This window comes from Primulina tabacum, chromosome 2 (genome assembly GCF_025594145.1).
Source record: "Primulina tabacum isolate GXHZ01 chromosome 2, ASM2559414v2, whole genome shotgun sequence".
NCBI classification, from domain to species: Eukaryota; Viridiplantae; Streptophyta; class Magnoliopsida; order Lamiales; family Gesneriaceae; genus Primulina; species Primulina tabacum.
This window is the reverse complement of record NC_134551.1, coordinates 44,377,124-44,401,768: the sequence shown is the minus strand read 5'-3', so window position 1 is coordinate 44,401,768 and position 24,645 is coordinate 44,377,124. Positions and strand designations below refer to the sequence as shown.

General features: G+C 35.6%; 1 protein-coding gene and 1 long non-coding RNA gene across 2 annotated transcripts; both read left to right on the top strand.

Moving 5' to 3' along the window:
- The first annotated feature begins 1,943 nt into the window (after positions 1-1,943).
- LOC142537935 (uncharacterized) lies at positions 1,944-3,673 on the top strand. The gene is made up of 2 exons (XR_012818607.1): positions 1,944-3,105; positions 3,296-3,673. It is a non-coding gene; the product is annotated as an uncharacterized LOC142537935 (long non-coding RNA).
- Positions 3,674-13,644: 9,971 nt separating this feature from the next.
- LOC142532374 (putative LRR receptor-like serine/threonine-protein kinase At1g56140) lies at positions 13,645-22,606 on the top strand. Its single transcript, XM_075638691.1, is given in 25 exon segments — positions 13,645-13,786; positions 15,686-15,729; positions 15,731-15,864; positions 16,050-16,121; positions 16,260-16,331; positions 16,422-16,493; positions 16,832-16,903; positions 17,243-17,314; positions 17,417-17,488; positions 17,613-17,684; positions 17,772-17,843; positions 17,949-18,020; positions 18,247-18,318; positions 18,422-18,487; positions 18,882-18,947; positions 19,058-19,102; positions 19,228-19,292; positions 19,761-20,131; positions 20,275-20,467; positions 20,556-20,720; positions 20,910-21,028; positions 21,167-21,383; positions 21,473-21,704; positions 21,793-21,943; positions 22,016-22,606. Coding segments are annotated over 25 exon segments (3,105 nt in total). The 3' UTR covers positions 22,391-22,606.
- The last annotated feature ends 2,039 nt before the right edge of the window (positions 22,607-24,645 follow it).

Here is a 24,645-nt window from a genome sequence, read left to right as displayed (position 1 = left end):
CCAACGATCGTATATTCGAGTGCTATAAATGCAAAGGCACATTTTCTTAACCCTTTTTAAACATCATACAAATCGTATTATGCATGATTTAATTGTTTATGCATGAAAAAAAAATAGTATTTGAATATTTTTACGGTGGAACGTTTATTTTCAAAACTACGATTTTTTACGCAAATATGAAACACGTTATGATTCCCAACGAGTACCCTGCCAATATATGATGAAATATGGTTAAAACATGATTAATTTAAAGGTAAAACAGGGCTGGAACCATCGCATATCATGAGTCAAGAGTCCTAGGGGTTTTCTAGAACAATTCTCGTGCATGGCATTAAGGGGTGGCTCGATAGTTTGCATGGGGGTTGAGGCTCGGCCAGGGCTGGTTCAGGGGCAGTGGTGGTCTCGGTCTAGGGCTGGGTTTGGTCCTAGGACAGCTAGGGTTCGAGCTTTGGGCTGGGGAAGAGTCCACGTGTAATGTCCCGAAAATTTGAAGGGTCACGTAAACCACATGCATGCAAGTTATTAAATTTCTTTGGTATTTTATTAAATTATTTTAAAAGCATAAAATGTATGTTTATTTTATTAAATTGTGTTTAATAATTTTTATGCATAATTCATGTATGATAGAATTTATTTCACGAAATTTTAAAGGTTATGCATTAAATATTTTTAAGTTTCATTTCGCGCTAGAACGAGTATCGGAGATCGGAGAATTTTCAGGAAAATTATTTTAATTACATGATTTGTTTTTAAATATTAATTTAAGATGTTTTAAAGTTATTTTTCAAGAATTGAGATTTATTAGGTATTTTTAACCGCGAGATTTTAATTTTTATCGGTACGTAAATTTTATCGAATCGAGAGACTTTTTAAGAGTTCGGCTAATATTTTCAAAAAACTCTACAACACGAAATATTTTTTGAAAGTGTGTTTTGATTTAATGAGCCAACTTTTAAGCTCGTTGAACTTAAAACTCTTTTAAACTTTTAATTAAACCAATTTCGGGCCCATAAGTATTATTGATTATTATTTTACTATTACACTAAGTATTCCTAAACCTATTAATGGTGTACCAACCGACACTCCCCTCCAATCAGTGGTCTTTCTAGTGAGCACAACAGCAAAGAATTGTCGGTTCCTTCTTTTCCTCCAAACTCAAGCTCTTCCCTCACCTCGAGCGTGCATTTCCTTGGAGCTTTTGTGCACAAATCATCAGGCATGCCATGTACTTTTATTTCTGCATCATACATGCTAGATATTTGCTGATATGTGTGTGTATTTTCATAGAATTCTCGATCTTGCATATGATGTTGGAGGGCTTCGGTTTTGTTCAAAGTTCTTGCACCTTTTTCATCCAACTCACGTTTTTTTATTGTTGTGCAAGGGCTGCAAGTGCTGGTCAAATAGGGGCAGAGAAAGGTGATGAGATGATGTTCTGGGGTTGGGGTTTACGGCAGCTTGCTGTAGGATGAAGAGCCGAGGCGTGTGCGTGTCTAGGTACTTGTTTGGGTTTTGGATCGTGCATAGGGTGGTGCCGGCGGTGCAAGGGTTGCAACAAGGCCTTGACCAGACCCTGGTGGGTTTGAGTCATGGCTCGATGAGGCTCAATCACCGCTGTACCCATCCATGTAGTAGAGCGAGCAAGGGGACTAAGCATGGGTCGCGGGTGGTGCGATCTCGGGGCTAGTGGTTGTAGGCTTGGTGCAGCTGACTCGGGGCTGTAGGCTCGTGTTAAGTGAGTCCAGTAGGGTCCTAGGGAGGCCTAGGCAGGGTCGAGTCATGACTGGTCCTTGATGGTTCGGTCTAGGAATGGTAAAACGTGAATTTGGTGCACTAGGGTCACGATGGGTAGCTTGCTGGAATTTTCCAGCAACCGTTCAGGGCATTATTCGAGTTTCTAAGGGCTGGATTCGAGATCTTAAGGACCTTTTAGATGTTCGTGGTAAAAGTTGGGGAAATTTTGGTTAAGTTTCGAGTCGATTCGGGTTAAAACCGGGACTCCGGTCCAAGTTTTAAAACGAATCAGTTAAGTTATGAATTTGGTTCGAGTTTACGTTTAAGGATGCTTTTAAATATGTTTTGGAACATTTTAGGAGTTTAGTAAGCTTTGGATCAAAATAATGAGTTTTGGATTTATCCGGGATTTAATCGTCGCAGGAAACGTTAATTAAAAGATTAATGGAAACATCTAGATTTAAGCTTAATAAAATTATGGGAAATTATATTTAAGCTCAAATAATTATTAGAAGTCTAAGTTTTTAATTTGGGAATTTTATGCTAAGTTTTGGTTTAATTCGGGATTAAAACGCATTAATATGTTATATCTAAAGATTAATTTAAAAGTCATCGATTTAGGCTAAATAAAAATATGGAAAAATTCATGTAGGCTTAAAACAATTATTTGGGACATGTTAGTGTCAGTGGAATTAAGAAAATGTCAAAAACATGGAATTTTACGTCTAGGGGCAAAATGGTAATTTTTGGGTTTCCAGGGGCAAAATGATCATTTTGCACCCGAGGTGAGATTTTGGTCCTGGCAGCGCCCTGAACACATTTTATCATGATTTAAATGTTTATGCATCACGTTCAGGATTTTTATGTAATTACGATAAATACGTTGCATACTTGGTTTAAAGGAAAAATTACGTATATGCATGATTTTATTAAGTTATGAATATGATGACACGTTTTGAAGGAAGTGATTTAGTTGTGACTAATACGATGACACGATGACATGATGATATGATTGGAGATATCGTGAGGGAAAAGGCCCTAGAGGGAGCCCGTTTACGGGAGAAGGCCCCAGAGGGAGCCCGACGATCGTATTTCCATTGACATGATATGATGATATGATAGGCCAAGGCCCAGTTGACGGGTGAGAGTGTCGCTGGTGTCCCCGCCACCCAGTACTGTGGTTACACGTAGATGGACCCATCGACTGACATGATGACATGATGATACGAAAGTCACAGCTAATGAACTGAATTCAATAAAAAAGAAAATGTTTACTTATACGATGATATGAGATGACATGCTTTGACACGACATGATTTTACACGAGACGTTGATGTTCATGCTTTTAAAGTTCATGAAAGATATGTTTACGTATATGATGATATGAGATGACATGCTTTGACACGACATGATTTTACACGAGACGTTGATGTTCATGCTTTTAAAGTTCATGAAAGATATGTTTACATATATGATGATATGAGATGACATGATTTGACATGACATGATTTTACACAATACGTTTACATTATGCTTTTAATTTCATGAAAGATATGTTGAGTATGATATTTTTCACTGCTGTGTGCTAGGTATATGTACTTGTTATTAACGGTGCAGGTGTGTTGAGTCTTTAGACTCACTAGGCGTGTGTGATGCAGGTGAGCTTAATGATGAGGAGACTGGAGGTGCCGAACTCTGAGTAGGCAGACCTGGTAAGGTGACACGACCCGATGACCACATGTTTTCCGCATTACGATTTATGAGATTGAGAGGAGATGAATATTTTCATACGTTGATGATTTTAAGAATTTTATACGTTTATGTTTACGTATGATTTTAGACGAGTTGGGTTATTTTAAACTGCGCTATTTTTACTGACAAATATTTAAGATCATTTTTTTAAATGTTATATTTTTCTATTACGATTTTTACTCCTTTATGTTTATGTTTGATGTTGGTCATTTTAAACAGTGATATTTTTATTGTAAAATAAAGACGATTATTTTAAATGATATTTGGAAAATGTGAGCTTTATAAAAAAAATATATTTCCGCATTTTTAAAAATGAGCGAGACGTTACACCACGTGAAGTGGGACTCTCCCCCGCGCTCGTGTATGTGCAGCAGCGGCCATGGGGGCTCGGGCTGGGTGGCTCAGGGTAGGTCCAGCAGTGTCAAGGGAGGTTGTTCATGGTACGGGCCATGGGTAGGTGCAAGGTGGCTCGACGTGGCTCATGGGAAAACATGAGGTAACCATGGGGAGCTACTCGCAGGCTGCCGATCTCTTCAGGTGGCTTGTGCGCTGGTTCGGGTCTGAGCGTGGTCTAGGGTCAGTAAGGGTCATGGGTGATCAGTGAGTAGATGGCCTGATGAATCCTAAGGCAACTAGGAAACCCAATACAACTAGAACACCAACACACGCACATAAGCATGCACTCGGGTCCAGGGAGCAGGAGCTCTAACGTGGTTCTAAGAGCTGGTTAATGGGCTGGGCTTGGTCAGGAGGGTGCCTAGGTGGTTTGGCTTGGGTTTGGCTCGAGGTGGCTTTACCATGGCTCGAGTAAATAGAGAGATGGCTCGGTGGGTTCGATTAAGGGGCATTATTTCGAATTTAATAAGGAAAATTGGAACTATGGGTCCACGAGTGTGGTTCATGGCTCACAAGGGTATAATATGTAATAAAACTATTATATTTAAATTTTGGGAAGAAAATAATGAGTTTTGAATTTATTCAGGATTTAATCGCCTCACGAAACGCTAATTAAAGAATTTATTAGAAAGCCTAGATTTAAGCTTGATAAAATAATGGAAAATTAGATTTAAGCTTAAATAATTATTTGGGAGAAGCCCGTGTCATTAAAAGTGAGAAAAAGATAAAATCGTGAATTTTACACTTGGAAAAGACGTAAAAGCTTGGCAGCGTCCCGAAAGATCATAATGCTTGTTAAATGATATTCTATGATTTAAAATGATGATTTTGATGAAAATATGTTATTTTATGATTTATTGTAAAGCTATGCGATTTTTACTGTTTAAAATGTTATTTTTGAAAAGTTATGATATTTTTTTATTTTAAAAGAAAAGGAAAATATTTTGAGAGATGTGAATTGACTGTGACATATGATATACGATACGTGGGGATCCGTTTTCTCAGGGAACGGTGAACTTACGATTTTTTGGGGATGACGTGAGGGCCAAGGCCCTAGAGGGAGCCCATCTACAGGCCAAGGCCCCTGAGGGACCCCGTTTACGGGCCAAGGCCCCTGAGAGACACTGTGTATGGGAAAAGACCCCAGAGGGACTCCGACGATCGTATTTCCACTGTGGAGCCTAGTGCCCACCCCCATGGACCATGTGGAGCTGAAAACTGATCAGTTGACCGGAGGATAAAAACCAGTGACTTTCAAGGATCAAACTTCACCCAAAATGATAAATGATTGAAAGTTTTACGATTAAATGATTTATGATATATGATATATGCTTAAAGCTATTTTTACGATTAAATGATTTTTAAATGTTCAAAAGATTAGTTTAAATAAAAGTATGATTTTTAAATGCATGTGAATGTATATGTATTATTTGTTATTCATGTTTAGAACGTGCTGAGTCATTAGACTCACTAGGTTTGTATGATGCATGATTTGATGATTTTAGGGGAGACATTGACAATTGAGTGGATCGAGTGCAGCAGTACACACCCGAGAGACCTTTATGTTTTCGCACTAGCTTGATAGATTAAAGATTAAAAGATTATGTTAATGATTTTATTAGAGATATTTTTATGCTTAATTATATTGTTAGTCGATCTTTGTGAAGATAGATATATGATTTTGGTTAGTTGATGTTTTAGTATTTATTTTGTACACTTAGATTTTAATTGGTAATTTATTATGGTTATGAAAATGTTAAGTATTTTAAATTAGTGTTTTCGAGTTATGTTTTTTTTTAAAAAAAAATCGAGGTCGTTTCACGATCCTTCATTAGCTTTATCAAAGATTTCACAAGTATTTTGTCAAACTTAAAATGCAAGTCATAATCACATAATTGACTAATGCTTATTACGTTAAGTTACGTCCCTCGACATGAAGCACATTGTGAATCATAGGGAGTCCATCCGTGTTCAGTGTTCCTTTTCCATCAATCCTTCCTTTTGCACCACCTTCATAGGTCACTCGACCACTCTTTAATTCCACATAATCAATGAGGTGGTGCTTTGAACTTGTCATGTGGTGTGAGCACCCACTGTCAAAATACCAAATATCTGCAATATTAGCTTTTGATGATGTATATGCAATAGTACAATGAATTCCAACTTTGGGTACCCAAATTTTCCTTATTGAAGTTTTCTTGGCGACGATGTTTCAGTTGGTGTTGTGTGATACCTTTCGCAATATCTGGTTAGTCTCTCAGCTTATGTAGTCATCTTTAAGCTTGAAACAGTAAGATTTGATATGACCAGTGTTAAAACCATGATGACAAACAAAATGATGTCTCATTTGCTTAGATTTTTGTCTATAATTTTGATTTTTTGTTAGAAGAATTTTGGCCGTAGGATTGACTTTTGGAGAATTTGAAGCATCTTTACTGTCTTTCACAAAAACAGTCAGTTGTGATCTTGAGTTGGAGGATTCTCCAAATTCAAACACACTATTGTTAAACCTCGGACCGGCTTTACTGTCTTTTCCCATAATTAATATGGAGTCAAGTTTGGTTGAGCTCGAGTTGAACTTAGCAAGTGTCTTTGTAGACTTTGCAAGTTCAATCTTGGTCTTGTACAACTCCATGTCCTTCTTACTTAGCATAACTTCAAGTCTGGACACACAACCTTTCAACTCTATATTATATTCCAAGAGAGTCGAGTTCAGTTTGTTCCTTTTGATCCAATCATCGTATAGTTCCTCATAGAATTTATGTATGCTTTCCAAAGTGACTTCTTCTTCATCTACATCCTGAGTTTTCAGATCACTTGAATCACTAGAGGTTGTCACATTGAGGAAGATATAACTTGATGAATTTGGAGAGGTATTCCTACTAGGTGTCGCAACACTAGAGGAAACAACCAGTGAATTAACTTGCATTAAACGTTTCTTCTATAATAGTGCAAACATAGAAGTGTGATTCTCCCCTTCACTGAATCTCCGTTATTCGTCAGAATCTTCATCACTTAGGGAGACATTTAATCATTTGTTTTTACGAAGTCTGTTGGCAAATTCATTAGCATAATGTCTGAAGTCTGAACATTCTCTTCATTATAAAACCAATACTAGTTAATAATGAAAAGCTAACTCCCTTAACAAAGTGGGGGAGCAAAGTACATCCAAAATACTTATCAAACCAAATAACCAAAACTACATATGCAAAGTTTGTGAAGCCAAAATCATCTTCGATAAACACCACTCTAATCAATACAATGATTAGGTATTGTGAATGAATATTTTCAACGTTTCACAATAACTGTTGGAACTTTTCAAGTTCGCAATCTTGATTTTGATATTAACAAAACTTGTTATTGTATTTCTAACATATTTACTCAAGTGTGAAGTTATTAAAACAAAAAGCAAGCCGAAACTGAATTCTGAACAAACTAAATTTCTGGCGAGCTTCGGTATTTTGAAGATATCTCTCAACTGGATGATCCAAATGACAATCCGCCAACTGGAATGATTAGAAAACTCAATTTGGAACAAGTCGTATTTCACGTCAGTTGGGCAAAATAGGAATTTATATAGGTCAAACTGATCGCAACTGATCATAACTGATCGCACGAAGACAACAATCAGTTGGGTTCGAGCAGCTGCGGTAGTTTGGTCATATCTCTCATCTCGTTTATCGAAATGAAGCAATTCAGTATGCGTTGGAAAGATACGACAATGATCTACAAATCATCTTCAGAAGTCAAAGTCTGAATCGAAGTTTAAGATGCTGATAAATGATGATGAAGTTACTGGTTCTGCACAAACTGAAATCAGCTAGGTTGATTTCAGCACACCAGCTGAAACTGAATTAAACCAGTTGAACTGAACCAGACCAGCTGAAAACCAGTTGAATCAGATCAGTTGAACTGAACCAACTGAACTGAACCAGACCAGCTGATCAGAGTTGACCAGTTGATCAGAGTTGACCAGTCGGGAAAATGCCCAGTAAGACGAATTTGACCGTTGCAATTTCAGAAACAGTACAGAAACATTCCAAACGGTCATATTCTTGTGTCTAACGTATATATCATTGTTGGGACTTATAAATACAATATCTTGAAGATCAAACAAGAGCTTTTGAAGTGGATTCAAAGCATGGGCACTTGGCATAAAGAAATCAGCTAGTTGAGAGCACAAGCCCTTGTGTGAGGATACATTTGAGATATACACTATAAATGATAAATTCCTCACACACAATCACTCACACATATACAGAGAGTTTGAGCTGAAAATTTTAGTTGAGTGAGTCTTGCACAAAGACAATAAACTTGTGTATGTAGTCTTTGCATATGAGACATTAAACAATATGCTGATTGTGAGGTGCTGCCTACAATCTTGAGTGCTAGGAGTTCAGTTTAGGCAGTGGTGTAAGTCTTAGCTGAATGGGTTTGTACAAGGTGTTGTATAATTCAAAGTCTTCTAGTGAATCCTTCCCAAGGGGAAGAAGGGGTGACGTAGGAGCATTTGAAGTCTACGAACATCCATAAACAAATTTGTGTCTATTTGTTTATTGCATTTACTTATCATTTTCATTGTTTTTAAGGATGCATTGTTGAAGCATTTTATGTGTTCTTCAAATACGAAAATATTGGATACCAAGTGTTTGATAAAATGCTTCAACTAAAATATTTTTACTCATTCAACTTGCATATATTTTAAATACTTTAAAAAATATTCAATCGATGTGGGGCCCCGGGTCCGATATCTAATACTAATAATTTTAAATGTATCAAACCAAACGATTTAATAAAATATATAATTTCTTGTTCACAAACTGACATAAACATCGTCAGAATAATTTAAATGTCTCAAATGTTTGAAATATAATTTTCAACATGTCAAAATAACTAGTGAACAAAAGTAATCCAAACATCATCAAATAGCTCCTAAGACCCGAGAATCCCACTCTAACTCGTATCTCCTCGCCTGGAACTGGACTCTGGCATCCCAAGCCTCGCCTCACCTACCGTCAAGCACATGAAAACAAGAGGTAGCCGACGTGCCGGTGAGTATAAACCCAGTATGATACAATCAATAACATAGAATTTAATTTTCAAAATAGTTCATATAAATCCATAAAGATGCAATATAATGCAATGCATGATCAGAAGCTGTGGGCTATCAATAAATTTCAAGATCAAGTGAATCATCTGGCCATAGGGTACCCAAGGAAAGAGAATCCCCCAACAACATCCACCGACTCATCCGCTCGAGGTGGGGTGCTGTGTTCTACAATCCCAAGGACTATGGTGCGCCTATAGAGAGTGTTCAGGCCATAGCAGCGACCTCCGCATACACTATGCCAACTCAACTATAGCCCCATACGTCCAACAAATCAATATATCAAGGCGACCTCCGCCATATAAAATCTGAATCGAAAAGTGGCTCAATATGCAATGCAATGATGCATTTCAATCTCATCAAGTCAATATCATAATAAGCTCATCTCAAAAGATCAATCATAAAAAATCACAAGTATTTCATCAAGCCATAGAATTTTCAATTTAAAATAAAAATGATACTTTTACCTCGTATGTTACCAACCGTAACATACCTTTCAAATATTACCAAAAGAAGATCGAAATGTGTAGGTGAGAAGTCTTGAACCTCTGAATTCTACTATAACTCAAGAACTCGGATCATTTATCAAAACAGAGCAATTTCTGTACAAAATTCATAATTAATTCAATAATGCTTCGAATCAAGATCCGAAATTTGGATATTCAAGAAAACTCAAATCCCAACAATTGTGTAAAGAAGGAATCCATATCATTTCTTAACCATAATATGGCATAAAAACATTCATTGAATCATTTTGTCAAACACGTGGCGTGCGTGCTAAAGAGTTAGCTCCTCTACAATTCCATTTCTTTTCCAAAATATCAATACATACAATACCATCAATCATTATATTAACAACTTTACCTCAACACTCAAACCAAACAACCCATTGTTTTCCCTTCAATCATTAACCCAAGGAAATAAACTTTCTTACCTTGCTTCTAAACTCTTGAGGAGAAGAACTTCTAATCTCCAAGCAAAAAGTAAGGCTTTAATCAAAGATTAATGTTTTGGAAGAAATTGGATTGAAGAAGAAATGAGGAACCCTAGCTCTAAACCGATGGAGAGAAATGAGGATGAGAAGAAATGATACAAAAATCATTCCCCAATCTAATATATACCATACAAACCTCAAAACACATTTTTTGTACAAGTGTTGGGCGCCATGGCGCGTGTTTTGGCGCAGGGGCGCGCACCATACTGTCCAAACACCAAAATTTCAGCAATGGGCGCGCCATCGCGCGGGATCTGGCGCAGGGGCGCGTCGTATTCTGTCCAAAACGCATTTTTAACTTCAGAATTTGCGAAAGTTGTAAACTAGAAAGTTGTAGCCCTATGTCTTGGCTTGCATATCCAATTGGTCTCATGTCATTTGGAGGTCTGAGTAAAAAGTTATGCTCAATCTCCCAACATGTGTCATTGTAGGAACGACGATACGCACGACACACTTCGGGGCGCTTTTGGCTCGTCTTCCCTAATTATTTGACCAAAACTCAAAATAAGAAAGTTATAGCCTTATGTCTTATCTTTCTAATGAAAGTGGCCTCACATCAATTGGATCAATATACAAAATATTATGTTAAAAACCACAACTACTGCCACATTTTTCATACCGTTTCTGCACTTCTATTACCTATTTAGCTCAAATTCAACCTTTGATTCTACCCATCCATTATCTATTCAATTCTATAACATTCATTACCATTCATACCATAACGTAAAGCCATAAACCATCACAACTACTGCCACAATTTTATTTTTTTCAAAATTCTGGCATTACAATCGGTTTCTACGAAGGATTATTTCGAGTATTTTCCGCTTGATTTGAACACCAAATTTGATTTAATTTATCGGTGTTCAATATTTCAAGAACAGAGTTATTGTAGCTCAACAATTACCTTCTAATCGATCCTATCAATAACACTTCAATACGCTTTTGGCTCTAAGTTCTTTATTAAATTACCGGTGTACGTGCTTGATCTCCTACGGCGTCTTAAAATCAATGTTTCATCCGTCCGATCCCAACATCTATGTTTGATTATTTATAAGATTCTTTTGCCCTAGAGTTTATTCTTTGAACATAATTCTATAAGATATGAAAACAAGAGTTTCATTAGAAAATAAACTCTTGTAATTAAATATATCATATTTAGAGTTTTTCAAATATCTCAATAGTTTAAGAAAGTAAAACTCTATAATTTAATTTGTACAATATTAGAAAAAAAACAAGAACTAAATTATGTTCCTTGCATACTAAAGTTGAAGTAGGGCAGACAAGTATGTGTTATTTTAATCTGTGTAAGATTTCAATTTGCGAAGGGAAAAACCTGAAAAATGCAATCCCATTTCATTACATTTTGTTGCATATAATTGTTAACTTATTGTACAGAATCGTCGCCAACTCCACGAAGTAATGTTTTAAAGAGTACTTTTATATTTCACGTTCAAATTAATTCTAAAATTTTTAATTGTTTGTGGAAATATTTTTTTAAAAAAATATTAATCGATATCATCGAGTATAATAAAATCCAGACCAACTCTGTTTCGGCACACACAATTACGATGGCCAGCACTTTCTGGTGACGGGCTTGGGCTTGGGCTTGGGCTTGGGCTTGGGCTTGGGAAACAAAGGCACGGCCCATTGTTTATTTGAGCCCCTTACCGACTTTGCTGCATTTGTTTAGCGTGTATTAAAGTTAAATTTATTTTGTAATTCTTATACTTATTCCATATTATTAAGTGAGAGATTTTTCTATGATGGTGTCGAGTTGATGGATATGTGAGCATTTAATTAATAATCAGGAGTTTCGATTCTTCATACTAATAATTTTCCAGGCGAACAGTCTGGTGCGCTAATCCGAGGATTTACCTAGTACACATCGAAAAATAGCGAATACCAGTTCCACCGTAATAAAAAAAATTTGATATTAACTAATTTTGTTCTCTAAGTTTTTCAATTTTTAACCAAAATATCCCTTCCCGTTATTTTATGAGAAAACAAGTTTTATAAAAAACAAATTATAAATTGATTATACTTCGTAAAAAAAATATCATGCTTGAAATTACAAATAATGCTTAATATACATGCATCATTTGCTAAGTTCAATAATAAAAGTTAAAGGCGATTGAATTAAGAAATATTGGAAATGATACGTGGCTCCTGCACAATTGTAAGAGCCAGCTGACTCGATTATTGCCAATTGCATTTATTTTAAGAACGAATGATTATGCTCGTCAACGTGACAATAATCATGGTTAACATTATATTAAGACCGAATATTTGTTATTTTATCAAAAATTAAGTGTAATTTACAAAAATTTAAAACGTGTAATCCAAGTTTCACGTTTTGACCGTTATCCCAGCATGAGTGATAATTGCACTCCAATAGTCTCCCTCTCAATATTTGTTCTCCTTACAATTAATAAGAATCGAACTAATGACCTTAATTTTGATACTAATCCTAGGATCGAACGCTTTTCATTTGACTACAAATACATGCAACTCAGATATTTTAAATTATATAACAGTCCGAATGTTTTTTTTAATCGCTCTTCAAGAATGAACAATTATTATACTTATCGTCATCTAACTATATCCATATTAAATTTTTTTATTTTAGATTTTATAAACGGTTGACAAGGGTGAGAAATTTATGTTTATTTTCTTACATCTTAAATTTAAATTTTATTCTAAATCAGAAATATAACCGTTGAACTAGAGACAACTGTATTGCAATGTTAATAAAAATGAAAATTTTATAATATTAATTATTTAAATAATTTAATTACAAAATAATATAATCGAACGAATAGGAAGTGATCAGGGATGCAAATGAGTCGAGTTAAACAGTATCAAGTTCAGGCTCAAATTCGGCTCGTTTAAAGTATATATAGGCTCGAACTTGACTCAAGCTTTTATCATTGGCTCGAGTTTGACTCGTTTTCAAATTATTAAGCTCGTAAATAATTCGAGCTCGGTTCGTTAATAACTCGTTTATCATGTTTAACGAGTCTGACTCGAACTCGAATCGTTAAACATGTTTTTTTTCGAGATCGTTAGGGCTCGTTTTCGAGCTCGTAGAGCATTCTTAATTAAAAGATCAACTATAATATGAGAATTTAAAGAATATGCTTCTCATTTTACCGTATTTCACTCACTTCACTTATACTCAAATTTCGACGTGGGATAATGTAAGTTATTATTGTACACTCAATGCCCAATCAACTAGTCGATCCCAAGCTGGATATAAACAAATCGAACCGAGCCGAGCTGAGTCGAGCCAAGCTCGTCAACTTACGAGTCGAATATTCTCAAAGTCAAATTTGAACTCGATTGGATAAGTTTTACAGTACAATTTCAAATAAACTTTTGAACCGAACCGAACCCATATCCTGTGCCCCGTGCCTCTAATCTTGTTAATAAGATAAGTGACGACTCACAACGTTTATCTTGGAAGTGTGTGGATCGATTATCCATTTATCTGAATTGACCGACAATCAGAATCGAGGACCGGCATATCTTGTTGATACTTTAATACAGAGTTGAGTTGGATTTGAGAGTTCAAAAGTTGATGTAATAATCTCTCCAGAAAACCAATCTTCCACATTTTACATTCGACTCTTCGTATTTTCTTCTTGCCACCCCACTGTACTACATGGCGGCGGCGCCATCTCATCAGCGGTCCATCAGGGCGGCGCCACCGATACAGACCCTACTGTTCTTGTTGTCTGCTGCAGCATTTGGGCTCACCGTTCGAGCTCAGAACAGCACTAATGCAACAATCGATCCTCTTGAAGGTGAGCATCATCATTCTATATTCTTGCCTAAGTTTGATAAATTAAGCTTAACTGGTTAACTTGTGATTTCGGTTGATTCCTTTTTCTTTTTTCTTTTTTTAAAATCCCAAATATGAATGGTAGAGAATTAATCTGTTGGCTTTAAAATTTCTTGAACTTGTGGCTCCCGCTCTGCAAAATTTGATGATCATTCCATCAATCCTCTAGGTTGTAAATTTTTTTGCCTCTGCTGAGTAAATTACTTAGATCCAATATTTTGTTAAGGAAAGTTAAGTTAAAAAAAATAAGGTGTAATTAACAAAGATATGATATGATATACATAAAAATGTTTATCAAAGCATTTTCCTTCAAATCTCTGAATCAAAGTATAAAAATAAAATATAATATTTTAACAGATGATTCATATCTTGGGATTTCAGAAGTTTTTAATGATAATCATGGGGGAGTTCTTGGGGAGCATACAACCGATCTGAGTTCAAAGGGAAAAAAAGAAGGAGAGAAAAGTACTTCCACTATTAATTATTTTATTTCAAATAACACATTTTTCTATTATGATGGCTTCATCTTTATTTTCCTTTTGACTTACTTGCCTGTTAACAATATACTTTTTTAGTAAAGTAGCTTTCGATTCTTGTCAACTTGTTTGTATTTCAGTGTCCAATTTTGTTTGCTGGTGGAAAAAAACTACCTTTGACATTGTTCTCATCGAGGATATATATAGGGTGTTCGAAAACCGAACCAAATCATAAAACCAAACTGTTTCATTTTGGTTGGTTTTTAGTTGATCAGGATTTGAGTCATTTCCAAAGTCAACAAAAAAAAAAAATTGGTATGGTTTAAGGTTTAATGTCTGCGATAAAATAAAATACATTAAAATATTCTGCAACAAATGTCGTTTTTAAAGCCCCAACTTCTCATTAATTTATGTTATCATTATAGTAATTAGGTAAATATAGAACACATCAAACTATTTTAAAAAAAAAATACAAAGTGTAAACAAAACATTCTAACCTAACCAAACTGAGAATTAATTTTTTTTTAATTTCTTTATATGAGAAGCTAGGTTTGGTTATTAATAATTCATGGTTTAGTTTGTTTGTTATTTAATAAAAACGATTACGGAGATTAAACAATGATACCAGAGAGCCCTAAATTTGTTAAAAGACCATCTAGTTGCCAAGAGGTACCATCCCAAAAGGCTTGTATTGAGTGTTGTAACTTTCTTGAGTTTGTAAGTTATTTTTTTTTTAGTTTACATATCCATGTGAGATATTTGCAACATTGCCGACCCCTTGGAAGCCGACGTCTGCGGCAGCCCACTCTAGATGACTTTCACTCACCTTTCAGTATTCAGTGCATGCATCATGCACCTTAATCCGACCTATAATTTTTATTATCAACATTGATCCGATGATTGTCCTTTTCTAGGTCGCCACTTCTGTTGTGCCAACTCTCAACTAGATCACTCGTATTAGGTTATAAACTCAAGAGGGGTACTATCCCAAAAAGCTTGTCTATTGGGTGGTGTAACTTTCTTGAGTTTATAAATCACTCTTTATTAATTTAATATATCATTGAGACATTTGTAACAAATTTGTTCGGTCATCTTTTTCAGGAGACTATTCACATGTCTAATGGTCTCACTATGACACAATTGTGTGAGTTTTACGGAGAAGTGAGAGTTATCATAGATATTCCAAGTACTACTATGCTTGTATACATGATTGTCCCGTGATGAACTGTAGACTTATTGTTGAGGAGAATTAGCTGGGAAATTTTCTTCAACGAATGAGCGGTTAATATCTGAAAAAATAATATGCGTGCTCATTTTGTTTCATTGACCTTATTAAGAACGTGCATTTCACAATGAAATGAAACACTATCATCTAATTTGTGCAGCAATAGCTATAAACTCTTTGTTCCGGAGATGGCAACTTCCTGCCATCAGATCAGTGGAACATTAGTGGCCGGTTATGTAGCGGAGTCGCCATTGACGCAACTGAAATAGTGAACTTTAATCCGGGTATCAAATGTACTTGTTCCTTTGACAATGGTGCTACTTGCCATGTTACTGCTCTGTAAGTTACAATATTGAGATTAGTTAATAATGCATGACAATTAAATCATTTGAGAACAATGACACCTTTTTCGTGTATATTTGGTCTAGTTTGATAGATATGCATCTCCAATTTTTTTAAAACTTTGTATGCATCCCAAGTGCAAAAACTGACTGACTAAATTATCTTATTTTTTGATTGAACAGGAGAGTTTATGCATTGGATGTTGCTGGTCCTATTCCCGAAGAGATCTGGAATTTGACTTATCTCACTGATCTGTATGGCTAATTCCTGAATTTATTTGTGAAAAACGAATTATATCACTTTTTTTTTGCTCTATAAGAACTGTATCTCATTTTGTTTCTGTGCTATGCTGATTCTAAAACTGGGTATTTTCTCTTTTTTTTTTTTGGCAGGAATTTGGGTCAAAACTATTTAACAGGTCCCCTTCCTGCAACCATCGGTACTCTCACTCGCATGCAGTACTTGTGAGCAACCTTTATATGTTTTACATCTTGTCTGTCAACTGCCAGTTTTTAAATGAACAAATTTTTAAAATGTTCATTAAATGTTATTAGGAGTCTTGGCATAAATGCGTTGTCGGGGGAGCTTCCAAAGGAACTTGGTCTACTGTCTGATCTAAGATCTATGTAAGGCCTCTTTAGTGTCTTTCAATGTTTGAGACATGAAGTTGTTTCCTTGTGTTCGTGGAGCAATTTTAGAATCGTATGTAATCTGATTAACATTGATTTACCATTGGCATGGGCTGATCGCTATTTAATTTTAGAAAAGATTTCCTATCAAATCTCTCATGCTTTCAGCTATGTAAAGATTCAATTATTGTAGTCTAAATAAGAATTCTTTAAACACTACAATTTAACACTTCAAAATTTATCCAGCAATATAATGGGAAAACTTGATTTTGTTAAATCCTGACGTACTCTTTATTCATAGACACATGGTTAATTTTTTTATGTTCAACATGCAGAGCCTTCGGCACAAACAACTTCTCTGGCCCTTTACCACTTGAACTTGGGAACTTGTCAAGATTAACACAAATGTATGTCCTGACACATTCTCCATTTTCTCAATGGTATTGTTTTAGACTTGTTTTAATGCTAGTTAGCTAAATCGACGATATTAGTGATGATTGACTCGTTTCAGAAATTCCGTGTTTCCTTTACGCTCATCAAAAAGCTCTTTCATGTAGAGAGACAATGCTGGAGGATACTTTCAAATGAAGTATAAAGGCTTGCATTTTTCATAACCGAGGGCTAACAATGCCCTCTCTTTTTGTCTAATTCATGGTCTTATTTCAAGCCTAAATATCTTTGGGTGGCAACCAAAAAAGTATCATGGTCAACTTTTTTCATATTTCTTTGTTTTTCCATCTTGCCAGATACTTTGATAGTGCTGGTGTTAGTGGTCCAATACCTCCATCATTTGCTAAACTAACGAGCTTGGAGAGAGTGTAAGAGCACTAATTCATGAACCATATCCTTATGCACACAATCTATATTTTTATCCAACTCTCTAAGATCACACTTGCTGGAAATAAATGTTGGCATTTCAGATGGGCATCAGACAATGCCCTTACTGGCCAGATACCTGACTTCATTGGAAATTGGTCAAAACTCATTGCTCTGTGAGAAAATTCCGACTTGCCCTCTTGCTTGATAATTTAACCTTTTCCCCTCTTGGTAATTTCAAGAGCTAATAAATTACTACATTTTATAGTTTGTTACTTCCTTTTTTACAAAATTCTACAGGAGGTTTCAGGGGAATTCATTTCAAGGTTCAATACCATTATCCTTTTCCAATTTAAGTTCTTTGAATGACTTGTGAGTCTAGCCAATTTTTTTCCTGTATTTTAGAACATTCTCCTTGTTAAGCAGAAGTTAATCAATTTGTTCAAATATCATGCTCAGGAGAATAAGCGATATATCTAATGGGAGTTCTTCTTTGGATTTCCTTCAAAATATGCATACTCTGGCCACATTGTAAGGAAACAAAGGAATAAAATTTCCATCAATTTTGGGACCTGGTGTGCTATTGACTTTGATTTGTTGGTGGCAAATTCTAAATTTTAATGGCTTGTTGAACAGGGTTTTGCGGAACAATAATGTTTCTGGTTCTATACCTTCGTTCTTCGGGCAACTTGGTAGTTTACAACTCCTGTAAGTATCCTCATTCAAGGATGATTTTCAAAAGCATTTTGAGACAGAACAATTTGGCTGAATTTGTCACTCCAGCCGAACATATTAAGTCCTCAAAGCAGCACATCAATATTGTGGAAGGGGATACCCTGATATGACTGTATACATTGTGCTTTGTGTTTCAATCATGATCAAAAGCTTAATATGTTTTCGGTTCTTTCAACAATGTTTTTTCTTAACGTTTCAGGGACTTGAGCTTCAACAACTTGACAGGAGGACTTCCAGAGTTTCTTTTCAATCTTGGAGGAATTACTAGCTTGTAAAATGTTTACTTATGAAAGCGAGCTCAGCTATCAACTCTTTCTACCCTAATAAAATATAATAAACAAAATAAGAAACTTACAGTGACCTTCAATCCTCAGGTTTCTGGGTTCTAACAAGTTCATTGGAGTGCTGCCAACCCAAAAGATTTCAGTACTTCAAAATATGTTAGTTCATTTATAGATTTTAATATCTTAGAAAAAAATTGGTCTCCCTTGAAGTTGTTTCCACATCACTGATTCTATTCCCTTTTTTTTATGTGGCACAATCAAGATGCAATTGGTTATATCATATCATACTTGTTATAAGCGGGGGAATGGTTCTGGAACTTGCGTATTTGATAGCATGTTTGGATGGGTGGTCATAGATTTAAACTCCATATTTGACATTCCTCAATGTGAGAGCATAAGCAAAATATGCTTATGAACATCTATAAGACTACGTGGTCCAGTGATATCTAAACCTTGTGCTATAGAGTAAAAGTACAATTTTTTTCACAAAAAGTACAACTCATCAATGCTATTAATGCATGCCGAATAACCCTTTTGTGCTTGCTTGCAGAGATTTATCATACAATGAGTTATCTGGGAGCTTTCCTTCTTGGGTCAGCCAGCGAAATCTACAGATGTATGATCGACCAAATCCAAAATACGCAAATTCTACATTCTTTCTTCTCAAAAATTTGATTTTTTAATATTTTTTATTTTATCTTACATAGATATCTTTTTATGTTGTAGTAACTTAGTTGGCAACAACTTCACAATCGGTGGTTCCAACCAAAGGTGAATACCCATGCCATGCAGACTCTCAATATTGCTTCTGGTGACATTGTCCCTTGGTTTTTATGCATCTGTTGTGCATCTTTTTGCTCATTTTGCTTATAACTAATTACTCTTCTGCTTTTTAGTGTTTTGCCTTCTGGATTGAATTGTCTTCAGAGGAATTTTCCTTGTCAACGAGGATCACCTATTTGTAAGTGGCATATTTTGTGTTCAACCTACAAAAAGGTTATGGATTCCAAAAGATTCAAAGTGTTTATTGATGAATCAATTTTCCTTGTGTGGGATGGAAGAGACTTGGTTATTTTTTAAGATATGCTAGACTTGTTTGCTTATATCAAGTTAATACGAGAGCGTCCAGCAACCTACTTCTGACGTAGATTTGAGAGTAACCAAGAAAATAAAACAATGATATAAATAGGAAGCATTATTATCCAAATTCATATTTTAAGCATTTCACAGTATAATTCTTAGACGTGGAAATATACTTGTTCATAGACTGCTATTTATCAAGTGTATAGTTGTTTGATAGCTATGTAACTAGAAGGAGGATGTCTTTTGAGTGCCACGTGCAAAAGTTGCGATGATCTCTGAGTTTAGTGCATATTTTAAGAAGTTGCATCGGCATTTAAATGGTTTCTTTTCTTGTGATGGTTTCTAGATTCCAGCTTTGCAGTTAAGTGTGGAGGTCCACAGATTCGTTCTTCTGACCTGACTGTGTATGAAATGGATAATGAGACTCTTGGTCCAGCCACATATTATATGACCAGTACAGGCAGATGGGCAGTTAGCAATGCTGGCATGGCTTCTGATAATCCACGATATCTAACCTCCTCTTTGTACCAATTTACAAATACTTTAGACTCGGAATTGTTCCAAACTGCTCGACTTTCTTTTGGATCGTTAAGATACTATGGCTTAGGCCTAGAGAATGGTAACTACACCGTGAAACTCCAATTTGCAGAGATAGTAATCTTCGGTAGCAGGACTTGGAGGAGTCTTGGACGACGTGTTTTTGATATATACGTCCAGGTATTAGCAAATAGAAAAAGAACCTGCTAAAGAATCTTATCTTTCCGTGCTTTTAATGAACTAAGTTATACTTCATCAACTGTAATGACTCAAAAAAAAGAATCATTGGATGTGCATTATTCTTAGTTGTTTATGTTCTCCAGGGGAATCTAGAGTTAAAAGACTTTGACATACAGAAAGAGGTTGGTTCTTTAAGAGCTGTTGCGAAGGAATTCAAAGCCATAGTGTCGGAAAACTATATCGAAATCCATCTGTTTTGGGCTGGAAAAGGAACTTGCTGTGTACCTTCACAGGGTACTTATGGACCTTTAATACAAGCAATAAGTGCAACTCCAGGTATGTACAACTCCCTATAACATGACTACCCGTGTAAAAATTTCTAGCCTAATTTCTTTGTGTCAATTGGCCACCGCATTGTATACAGATTTTGTTCCAACTGTTGCAAACAATCCTCCCGGTCAGAAGAAGAACAGAAGTGGTCTTATCGTGGGGATTTCTGTTGCAGTTGGAGCCGCCAGCTTGCTTTCTATTCTAGCGATATCCTACCTTTTCTGGAAAAGGAAAATGCAGAAGAACTTTGAGGATGAAGGTATGGACGGAAAAATACAGTAGACTATTAAAGTATAATGTGGGACAAATCAGATGCCTCTATCTGTTTTCCTGATTTAAAGAAAAAATAATTAATAAGATTAAAACCATGGAAGAGTATCAATTGCCAAATCAAGAATTCGTCATCTTGCCAACCGAAAGATAGCAACATGTTTCTATGAATTTGCAGAGTTATTGGGGATTGATATACGGCCTTACACGTTCAGTTACGCTGAACTTAAAACTGCAACTGATGACTTCAATACCGTTAATAAGCTCGGGGAGGGAGGATTTGGACCTGTTTACAAGGTATATATGCTATTTTAGGTCACCTCGACATGTCTTGTTCTGTTTTTCCTTGTTTCACTATGTTTATTTGCCTTTTTTCACACAAAAACCTTATTCTTGAACAGAGAAACTTAAATTACGTTCTTTATTGACTAATAGGGAACACTTGTTGATGGAAGAGTAGTTGCGGTTAAACAATTGTCTGTGACATCACATCAAGGAAAGAGTCAGTTTGTGGCCGAGATTGCTACTATTTCTGCTGTGCAACATCGTAACCTTGTTAAATTGTATGGATGTTGCATTGAAGGGAATAAAAGATTGCTTGTATACGAGTATCTCGAAAACAAGAGTCTTGATCAACTACTATTTGGAATCGGTATAACAGGATGTTTGAAGGTTCATATGTAATTTTTAATTAGAGCTAGCATTTTGAACTGGAATTTAAGTGACCCGTTGGTGGAACAGGAAGTAAAAGTTTATATCTTGATTGGCCAACACGCTATGACATATGCCTGGGAGTGGCCAGGGGTCTAACTTATCTACACGAAGAATCTCGACTGAGAATCGTGCACAGAGATGTGAAAGCCAGCAACATTCTGCTTGATTCTGATCTCACTCCAAAAATTTCGGATTTTGGCCTCGCCAAATTGTACGACGACAAAAAGACCCATATAAGCACTCGAGTTGCAGGAACAATGTAAGATTCTACGTTCTCGCTCTTAATAATTAGGACACAAATACGAAGCATGACCCTCAATTCAATTATTTTTTTCAAACTTGGGCAGTGGGTATCTTGCTCCGGAGTATGCCATGCGTGGACATCTGACAGAAAAGGCTGATGTATTTAGCTTTGGGGTTGTAGCTCTGGAGATAGTCAGCGGAAGGCCAAATTCTGACTCGAATTTGGAAATCGATAAGATTTATCTTCTTGAATGGGTATTGTTCTTATAGTTTTCAACCTTTGTGCATATTATCAGCAGACCGAATATTATGAGTGCGAAATTTCAGGCATGGAGCCTTCATGAAAGTAAAAAAGAAACCGAGCTGGTCGACCCTTCTTTACACATATTCAACCCTGATGAAGTAAGGACAATAATCGGTGTAGCTCTTCTATGCACTCAAGCATCACCCAGCCTACGGCCCTCGATGTCTCGTGTGGTAGCCATGCTTTCTGGAGATGTGGAGGTGGCTTCTGTTACTACAAGGCCCAGTTATCTAACAGACTGGAAGTTTAATGATGATACAACGTTTATATCGGACGACACGGAGAACACCCATATCAATTCTACAAATAGCACAACAATGGTATCAGGCTCAGGTACTTATTCACCCACAAATTCAGCTAAACCCATACTTCATGAGGTTATTGGTGATGGTAGATGATGGATTCTTGATTCGGATTCTTGATTCCAATTTCCGCACCATCTCTTTTTTCTCTTGATGTTTTTTTATATTTGTTTTGTTATATATAGAAGGATGATTTATCAAGAATTGATTGTTTAATTTACTTTTCCAATAGTTATTACTAGTACATACAAAACGATCGTGTATAGAAAAAAATGAAATGTATTGGGTAGGAAGTTTGTCGTTTTACCAAAAAGCTGGTGGTAACGATGTAACTCAAATGTTTTAAATCGTACATCAGCTCAAGTATCATGTTTCGATTACTCTACATAGCAGGAACAATTATTGCACATAACAATCTTTCTCTCAATAATTGCACCTTTTGCAATCAATAAGTATCAAATATGTGACATTGACTCTGATACCAAACGTAGGTTCGAGCCCTTGTCGTTTTAGCAAGAGTTATAGCTGGTGGTAACTGTCACGCCCTGTGAATGAGATGTAGATGACATCCAACATTGTGTAACAATTTCATTGAAAACCACAAGTCTCGTAACAAATAGTCAAAACTAGTCTAATTCATAAAAGAACATTGTCTTTACATATGCTAAATATGAATAATGTGGAAGCTGTTCTTACAAAGAAAAATGCGAAATCTAATACGAATAAACTATAAACTTGAAATCAGGGTGACCCTCTTCATAATTCTGGAATTTCTTCATCATCCCAAAAATTGATCTTATTCTGTCTCTTCAACCTGTTCTTCATTGCTATCTGGGGAGGGACGTAAGGTGGTGAGCGTTTTGAGAAACATTTAGCAAATGAGGGCCGATCGAATATCAGGATAACAAGTTATACATGTACATATCTTTAAAGTGATTATTTTTCATAGCAGAAGTCGAAAATGGAACAGACAGAGTTCAAAACTTGTATTGTATTAGACAAGGCCGATCGAATACCGATGCTTATTGATAGCGTCATCGTTTAACAATTACACAATCATAAACAAAAAATCTCTTAGTACAAATCTTGCCTCTATATCATAAATCATATCAATGCTTTTACAATGCGATTAGAATTGAAATGAATTGTGGAAGCGTAGAACATGAAAACATAAATAAAAACAGAATGACATGACTGGTCTTGATTGAACTAGCTTTATCATTCATATTTGATTTGTTATTCGTTTTTATCTGTGATGAGAGTGCAAGAAGTGAGTATTTTGTGAAATACTCAGTAAATGGGGACGTTCGATACATTTTACAACATATATATTTATATAGAATTCCGAAATCATATCATAACGTGAATCGTATAACATAATCAAATTAAAATCTTAACATTATAAACTTAAAGCAACCACTGAAATTCATCTGTTTTTCATGGTTAACTGATATCAGTCTCTTATATGGTAATCTTCTAAAGGGCGAGACCATAATACAGTTATAATCCTACCGTACGAGGGTCATACACTCGTCATAGTCAGAAATCCTTTCCATTTCCTGTTGAATCATAACAATGCTAAAATCATAAGGTTCTTAAAACATGACACAAAACAAATATTTAATGTTCAAACGATACTTTCAAATGAAATCAAAGCATATATAAAATATAGTTTTAAAACATAAGCTCACTTACTTGATTGTTCTTGAATAGAAAAAGTGAAGATAGACTCGAATTCGAAAATGACCAAAACTTTGCTTGTGTTCGAACGAGGTTTGGACATAATTTCGACTTGAAAACCTTGAAAAATGGAAGCAAATTTCTATTCCTCCTTTGGAAGCTGGTACTAGTAATTTTTTGAGTGATTTAGGTGCGATATTTGTCTAGCTTAATACCTCTATTTATGGGCTTCAAATATAAGAGCTGAAGGGTGGGGTCATCGATTCATGACTATTCATTCCTTGAAATGATATCATTTCACACTTATTGGTGTTGTTATAAGCCTATCATTTCAGCTGAATGAATCCCTTGAAATTGTTGTGCTTGGTCTAAGCTGAATTGAGCTGCATATCTTTACAAGTTGTTGCAACTTGTTTGAGACCATTGGATTGAAATTATGGTTGACATGATGATTGCTTAATCGTTTCAAATTCTTTTGGCGTCTTGGCCCTTTGATCTTAATAAATTTAAACAGTGTACTTGTTGGATTGGTTTCATGACTGATCCCACATAAAATACAACTTGAAGTTCTATAATGGATCCCACATAAAAATACAACTTGGTTAAACACGAGGAGTCGAATTTTTGACCATTGTCCTATTAATTTTTTTTATTAGTAGTCATATATGAAT